Source organism: Apium graveolens, chromosome 3 (genome assembly GCF_009905375.1).
Source record: "Apium graveolens cultivar Ventura chromosome 3, ASM990537v1, whole genome shotgun sequence".
NCBI lineage: Eukaryota > Viridiplantae > Streptophyta > Magnoliopsida > Apiales > Apiaceae > Apium > Apium graveolens.
In genome coordinates, this window is record NC_133649.1 from 32,364,920 (window position 1) to 32,373,897 (window position 8,978).

Consider the following 8,978-nt stretch of genomic DNA (forward strand, 5'->3'; position numbering starts at 1 on the left):
TGTATGTAGTTGTATCGAGTTGCAGAAAATCGTATTTATACAAAATAAAAATTGGAAAATAGTATTTTTACCATTGAAAAAGTTTTTTTGCACATTTTTTAAAATCGTAGTGTTTTTTCAAAAATGTTTTTGGACTTAATTATTTTTCATAAAAAGCCCCCTTTTATGATAGTGAAATGAAGGAGTTTTTTTTCAGAAAGTAACTTTTGGAAAGATATATTTAAAAGTAACTGAACATATAAATATTAAATGAAAAAAAGTATGTAAAAATATTTTTTCAATTAATCTAAATTATTGACAAATTTGAGCGTTATGAAAAAATTTCAGTTCACGGATAGTTGATTAATGCAAGGGCAGGCACCCCGTCAAGGTTGAACTAGGCAGGAATAAATATCGAAAGCAGCACAGCAGCACCAACCAACCGTAATATCACATGTTCCTTAATTTGTACTCACCTAATCTCAAGTTGTAGTACTAGTTGCTACCATAAAGTAATCGAACCTTGCAGGAGTTGCATGCCTATAATATAACACAACGCAGATGGTTAAGACTCCAGAGATTATGTTATTCTTTAAACTTAATTCACCTTCAAAGATAGCTCATTATTACTAGATAGTTTAGACTTTATTGCATATGTTAGCCTAATTCTTTTCTTCACAAACTCCTAACAATCGTAAACAAAACTGATACTATTGAAATGCTATTCTTAATCTCTAAGTCAGTTGTATAATCATTAAATCCCAGCACAAAACGCATAATCACGTGAAGAGTGTAATCATAGACAAAGAATACATGTAAATATTCGTGTATGTATAATGTACTACAATATTATTATAGTAATAATTGTATGTTTACATGAGTAAAAACTGCCTTAATTCACTCTGGAGAAGAGATTAAAAAGATTAAAACCCTGCAAGTGCGTAGGTAACTGTTAATCAATGAGAACCCCTGTAAAACAAAATATGTATTTGTATGGTATGTTTGTAATTGTAAATGTATTAGGTTCTAGAAGCTCTTCCTAACACTGAGAAAAATCCGATGAGATCTTGCCTGTACGGCAAATACGATTTTCTCTTATCACCTTCCTTTATCGATCTGTTTTGTATATAAAACATTTCGTGCGCTGATGATGCCGGCGACGCCTTGCCTTTTCCGGTGACCTCAACGGAATGTCGCGGTGATTTACGGTAGTCGATCTTCTTTGTTGACTTGTCGATTTTCGACGTAAATAAATAAGGGTCTTTTCCGATACCGTCACTGTTACTTCTTCTGAGTAAATCACAAATCTTGAACCGCTTGAACAAAACCGATCCAGTGGATTTGCTCTTTTTGCAATTACCAGGTGACGGGGATCCAATGCTTTTTCTGCGCCACACGCAAGTTCCTATCGTCTCAGATTCAGAGTCCGATTCGTCCGACGATGTTGATATCCGGTTTTCGATATTTTTCTGAGCCTGGAGAAGCTCCCCATTAAAAACAGGATATATGGCTGATTTATTGACGACCGACGAATCTAAATCTTGGATTGACGATAATGCAAACTCGAACAAATCGTCATCATTTTGTTCTTCACCGATAACATTTTTAAAGTCGTCGCTAACTCTGGTCGCAATCTCGACTAGTCGATCAGTGGTGTAGCTGCTGAATGTAGGACATAGCAATGTATTTTCGTGTTGGTGTAGTGAATTCATAGTTGTGTAAATTTGCAGAGAGGAGCTAGGTATATAAAGAAGGAGGGTAGCTAGTAATGTTTGATTTGAAAGGCAAGTAATGTTATGAGTTGGTATGGTTGAGAAGAGTAAGGAATATATACGGAGTGAAAGTGAGTAAATGTGGAGCTGTGGGTGTGCGAGGGACCTTTAAGTTTCCACTAGGAGGGAAGTTTCATTAAGTGGACGCTCTTTCTTTCTGCAACCCCCTTTGTTAATTACGGAACAGATATTGGCGAGTAATGGAGGTGTTATTCACACGGTACCCGCAGCCCAACTCACCACGTGCATAACGTTATTTTACTAATTTATTACTCCTGCTCCTTTTCTATCAATATTTTATGTTTTTCTTATCCTGCATGCATAAATACATCTAGTGCAAACAAATCTTTTCGGTGTCCCGTACTCCCATGCATGTACAACATATCTCCAATTTTATTTTTTTCCAATAAAAAATTAGCTATAAAGGGTGATGTTTAAATGTCATTTTGTTTGTTTACTCTTTTGTATATTTAAAGATTAAAAAAAACGAATATTTAAATGAGTAAACGGTAGATGACCATCAATGAGTATGTTTGGAACTGAAATATTTTTTTCATTAATCGAGATTATATTTATTGAAATCAAAATATATTATATATTTTATGTTATGACTGAGGAAAAGTATTCAATTAATTAACCAGATTATTCATTTATTAAATATTTAATTATCGAGATTCTACTTATACTTGAAGTTTGCAAATATGTAAGCATGCTAGCTTTATGCAAAACCGAATCTAGATCTTTTATTTTGTAACACAAAATTTACTTAACCTCAAAAATATACAAGTTATTAAGCTCGCCCTCAACTATCAAGAAAAAAAATTATTGAGTAAATTATCAGATGCAAATTTTAATATAAAATCCTTCCATCTTCCGTTGATCCAAAAACACCGAGAATTTGCTAACTAATCCGGTTAATTTGCAAACAGAAATGATACACTTTTGTGTAAATAACAAACTCATCTAACATTAAAAAATTATAGCAAGGTTGAACATAGTATTAGCTATCGATGCTAGTTAATGCGTTGTGAAATTATAAAGAAAATAATTTGTGTTTAATTACCAAATGTAGACGTATACTCCCTATATTTTTTATTATATGACGTTTGATTTTATGACACACATGTTTAGGATATAGTTAAAATATTTTTTTTTTGAATAAAAGTTTTAATCTCATATTTTTATTCAAAAAGGAATTTTTTTTAAAATATAATTCTAGATATACGATCATGCCAAAAAGTCAAACGTCATATATTAAAAAATAGAGGGAATATTTGAACAACAATAAGTGCTATAGACTAAATTTCTTGTGAGTAGATCTGCTATATTTTTAGCGGTGGGCAGGGTGATGTTAAATAGATTTTGCAGGAAAGGATAACGAAACACGGGACACATTCACGTAAAGTATAATAAATTTGTAATACAGCTCTGTATTGAATTGAAATTAAAATAAATCAAAATATTTTGAACAATATAAATTTAGAGAAAAATTAATTTAAGCACTCGCACAAATAGTGTATTTTTATGTGACACTAATTTCAAATTTTTAACTTGGAGGAATAATATTATGACATAATTAGTGTAAAAATTATGTTGTAAAACGGGGTATGTGTTGCAGTGCTACACCATGGTACGATTAATTGTGACTTGTGGATCAAGCTCCTCAGTGGAACGTCTTGGCAATATATATTTCAAATTAACCAATGTATATATTTCGGACAGGTGTGCGTATAATTCTAAACCATTCACAAATACTTTGAGAAAAGGGAGTCAAGTACTTGGGTAGTATATTATTATTGTTGACTATCTTGATGCAAGGATCGCGGATCTTCTAGAAAACGTATTAATATCTCCAATAAAATACTGTAATAGACAGATGTTTAAAGCCAATCACTAAAGTCCTGGACTTTTCACACACAGGAGAATGATAAATGAAAAGAGTAGTACTAAATTCTGATATGACAAAATAACATAAAGTTCAACTCCAACACACTTTTAATCACCTTTATATTCAGGATCTTCCAAACTCTAATATTTATTAAACTGGTTTTTATTAGTATTATCATTTTTTCTCCATAACTAATCTCCGTTCTATCTTGTAGGATTATTTTTGGACTTGTTGTTGATAGTGAAAACAAATTCTGCAATTCAGGTATACTAATTAATACTTATTAATCGGCGTGCAATTAAGCAGTTTCATTGAAACTGGTTATCAAAAATCAGAAATAATGTTCTGCATAATAAGTTGCAGAATCTGAATCGAACCCGGCAATTGGATAACACCAGAACTTGAACTCAGAGTAATTCAAATAGTTGTTAGATATTTTAGTGTAATTGGATTAACTAGTTGACCAATGTGATTGTAATATTTCATCAAACAAGTCAGGAGAGTGCGGAGTGCATGCTTGTTTGAGTTTATTATGATTTTCGGTATTGGCGAGGGTTCATGTTAATATGAAAAGACATGTCTTTTAGATACAACCGCATACCTCAAAGGATGTGTTTTAGGACATGTCTTTTGGACATGTATGGATGTGTTTTAGGATATGTCTTTTGGACATGTATGGACGTGTTTTAGGACATGTCTTTTGGACACCTATATAATACTTGCAACAGATTTGGTCATTGATATAGAAAAAAAATAAAAGGTTGGTTGTTGAATTCACACAAAATACATCATTCTCTGTTCTTATATTATGATTTTATCCGGTTGAAAAGTTTGGATAACCACCAAATTTTTTCAATCTGAAATTGTTTGTCAAGACTTCAGAATAATCCAAGTTATCCTCAATTCTACAACAAAGATTGAAACAATTTTTATTTTCTGCAGATAGCGAACAACGAATCTGTAAAAGACATGACTAGCAAGTTTGCAAAACTAGACAAGTTTGAGGGACATGACTTTAGAATATGGCAAAAGAAGATGCATTTCTTGTAAACCACATTAAAAGTTGTGTACGTTTTGAGTACTCCAATGCCAGAAATGATTGAGGAGGAAACTGTAGAACAGACTAGAAGACGCTGCAAATGGGAGAATGATGACTACATCTGTCGGGGTCACATCTTGAACGGCATGTCTGATTCTCTTTTTGATATATACCAAAATGTTGAGTCTGCAAAAGAATTGTGGGATTCCCTTGAATCCAAGTACATGGCTGAAGATGCTTCTAGCAAAAAGTTTCTGGTTAGTAATTTTATTAACTATAAAATGGTTGATACTAAACTGGTCAGGGAACAGTATAATGAACTGTTAAGGATTTTGGGACAGTTTGTTCAACACGACATGAAAATGGATGAATCCATTTCGGTTTCTAGTGTTATAGACAAACTGCCACCCTCGTGGAAAGATTTCAAACACACCCTGAAACATAATAAGGAAGAGATGACTTTGGTTGAACTTGGAAGTCACTTCAGAATTGAAGAGGCTTTAATGGCTCAAGAAATTGAGAATAATCCTAAGGGAAAGAATCAAGTCGGTAACTCTTCTGTAAATATGGTTGAAGATGGTGGATCTTCTAAGAATTCAAACAAAGACAATGGTAAGAAGATGAAGTTTAAAGAAAATAACAATACATGTTCCAACAAGAAACCAAAATTGGCATGTTGGAAGTGTGACAAACCTGGTCATTTCAAGAAGGATTGCCGGGTTGGTAAAGGCAAGCCTAACGCTGGTCCAAGTGGATCTAAGGATCCAGAAAAGCAACAAGGTCAGATTTTAGTACAAAATTATAATTCTGGGCAGAATTATGTGTCACTAATCTCTGAGGCATTTTATGTGCAGGATGATAATGTTACATGGTGGATTGATTCTGGAGCAACAAGTCATGTGTGTAAAGATCTTCGTTGGTTAGAATATTTTCAACCAATCGAGGATGGATCTATGTTAAAGATGGGAAATGTTGCAACTGAACCAATAAAAGGACTAGGAAATGTAAAGCTTGTTTTTACTTCTTGAAAATATGTATTATTAAATAATGTGTTGTATGTTCTTGGAATTCGAAAGAATCTCTTGTCTGGTGTTGTATTGAATAATTGTGGTTACAAACAAGTGTATGAAAGTGACAAGTATATCTTGTCAAAGCATGGTACTTTTGTTGGCTTTGGTTATTTATGTAATGGCATGTTTATGTTAAATGTTAATGTCTTATTTGATGATGAATCTGCTTATATGGCTTCTAATAGTGCTAGTAATAATTCGAAAAATCTAAATTGTGGCATGCTAGACTGGGACATGTACATTATAAAAGAATAAAGGATATGTCTAAAATGAGTCTCATACCGGCTATTGATATAAACAATGAGAAATGTAAAACATGTATGTTATCTAAGATAACCAGAAAGCCTTTCAAGGACGTAAACAGAATATCTGAAGTGTTGGAACTGATACATAACGATTTATGTGATTTTCATGCTACACCTTCGTTGGGAAATAAAAAATATGTCATTACATTTATTGACGATGCATCTAGATATTGCTATGTTTATTTGTTGAATACTAAGGATGAAGCTCTTGATAAATTTAAAATCTATAAAGTAGAAGTAGAGCTACATAAAAGTACTATGATTAAAAATCTGCGTACTGATAGATGAGATGAGTATTATGATCCAGTATACTTTCAATCTACTGGTATAATACATCAAACCACTGCTCCTTATACACCACAACAAAATGGTGTGGCAGAAAGGAAGAATAAGACTTTAAAAGAGATGGTTAATTCCATGTTATCCTATTCGGGTTTGAATGAAGGTTTTTGGGGTGATGCTATGTTAACAGCCTGTTATTTGTTAAATAGGATTCCTACTAAGAGGAATAAATTTACCCCTTATGAACTTTGGTATAAAGAGCCACCAAAATTGAGTTTTCTGAGAGTTTGGGGATGTAGAGCAGTTGTAAGGCTCACTGAACCCAAAAGGAGAAACTTGGGTGAAAGAGGTTTAGATTGTATTTTTGTGGGGTATGCGGAGCATTCCATTGCATATAGGTTCTATGTATTAGAATCTAATGATTATGTATCTGTGAATACGATTATCGAGTCAAAAGATGTTGACTTTGATGAAAATAGATTTACATATATACCTAGACCAAGAGACATGATTCAGAATTCTTTCAGTAGGAACCCGGTTCAAATTAAAGATGTTCATGGACCTTCCGAACCAAGGAGAAGTTTTAGAGCTAGAAAAAACAAATCATTTGGACCTGATTTTCAACTTTATTTGGTTGAAGGTTCAAGAGATGTGGTTGAGATTGAGTCTGAGTGCCAATATTGTTTTATTATTGAGGAGGATCCAAAAACATTTAATGAAGCAATGTCATCAAGGGATGTTGCATTCTGGAAAGAAGCTATTCAGGATGAGATGGATTCTATCATGAATAATAACACATGGGAATTGAGTGATCTACCTCCTGGCTGTAAAGCATTAGGAAACAGATGGATCTTCAAAAAAAAATGAAAGTGGACGGTACCATAGACAAATTTAAAGCCAGATTGGTTATACAAGGCTTTAGACAAAAAGAAGGGATTGATTACTTTGATACTTATGCTCCTGTTGCTAGGATTTCTACTATCAGGTTGTTGATAGCACTTACATCTATACACAATCTTGTAATTCATCAGATGGATGTAAAAACTGCATTCTTGAATGGTGAATTAGATGAGGAGATTTATATGAAACAACCAGAAGGGTTTGTTATGCCTGGTAGTGAGCACAAGGTGTGTAAATTGAAGAAATCTTTGTATGGTCTTAAACAAGCACCAAAAGATTGGCATTAAAAATTTGATAGTGTGGTTTTGTCTAATGATTTTCTTCTTTACCAAGCAGACAAATGTGTATATAGCAAGTTTGATGCTTCTAGTAAAGGAGTTATAATTTGCTTATACGTAGATGATATGTTGATTTTTGGTACTGACGAAAATCAAGTGGATAAAACCAAGAAATTTTTGTCATCTAATTTTGACATGAAAGACTTGGGAGAGGCCGAGGTGATTCTTGGTATAAAGACCAAGCGTACGAAAAATAGTATTTCAATTTCTCAATCTCATTATATTGAGAAGATTCTGAAAAGATTTAACTTTAATAATTGTTCTCCAGTTAGCACTCCCATTGATCCTAGTCTTAAGCTAGTATCTAGTAAAGGAGTTGTAGTATCTCAACTTGAATTCTCAAGAGTGATTGGTAGCCTCATGTATGCCATGATAAGCACTAGGCCATATATAGCCTATGATGTTGGTAAGCTTAGTAGGTTTACTAGCAAACCAAGTTCACATTATTGGCAAGCTTTAAGCCGAGTGTTCAAGTACTTAAAAGGAACTATGGATTATGGTTTGACTTATACTGGATTTCCTTCGGTTCTTGAAGGTCATTCGGATGCAAGTTGGATTTGTGATAAAGAAGATCATTCTTCCATGAGTGGTTGGGTATTCCTTCTTGGGGGATGTGCTATTTCTTGGGCATAAAAAAACAGAGTTGCATTACTAACTCAACAATGGAATCTGAGTTTGTAGCATTATCAGCTGCTGGTAAAGAAGCTGAATGGCTAAGAAATCTGATTTATAAAATTCCATTATGGCTTAAACCGATATCTCCTATATCTATCAGATGTGATAGTGAGTCTGCCTTGGCTAATGCTTATAGAGAAGTGTACAAAGGCAAGTCTAGACACTTAGGTGTTAGACACAGCATGATTCGAGAGCTTATCATGCATGGTGTTATATCAGTGGAGTTTATAAGAACTCAACATAATTTAGCCGATCATTTGACCAAAGAATTGAGAAGAGATCTTGTGTACAAATCGGCTGTAGGGGTGGGATTAAAGTCCATCTAAAATTTCTCATGTTGAGATACCCAATTCCCATCTAATATGACATTAGATGTTGAATTCAATGCGGAAAGCTTAACATCTAGAGATTGGAACACATTAATAGTATCATCCCAAGGTATGTGTTCAGACCTGCAAGTTGAGGAGGTTGAAGTTTATCTTCTTAATAGTTATTTTGAAAAATTGCATATGCAGGTACAAGAATAAAAGAGCTACCTATGTGAGCATGAAGTTTAGACGCTTCAAGAAGTTAGGACTTGACTTGATTATGCTTATGAAGGATTAGGACACAAGGCTAGTAAAAGATACTGTCAAGTTAGAACATTTGAGAATGTAAATTTATATGTATATTATCTTCATGTATTCATTATAAATAACAGAGGTTCAATCAGTTGTGATACCTTGATATT

The 8,978-nt window shown here is 33.4% G+C and overlaps 1 protein-coding gene across 1 annotated transcript; it reads right to left on the reverse strand.

Moving 5' to 3' along the window:
• Window positions 1-998: 998 nt before the first annotated feature.
• Window positions 999-1,691, reverse strand: LOC141714072 (uncharacterized). Its single transcript, XM_074517615.1, has one exon. It carries the CDS (start codon window positions 1,689-1,691, stop codon window positions 999-1,001), a length of 693 nt encoding a protein of 230 aa, XP_074373716.1.
• Window positions 1,692-8,978: the final 7,287 nt, after the last annotated feature.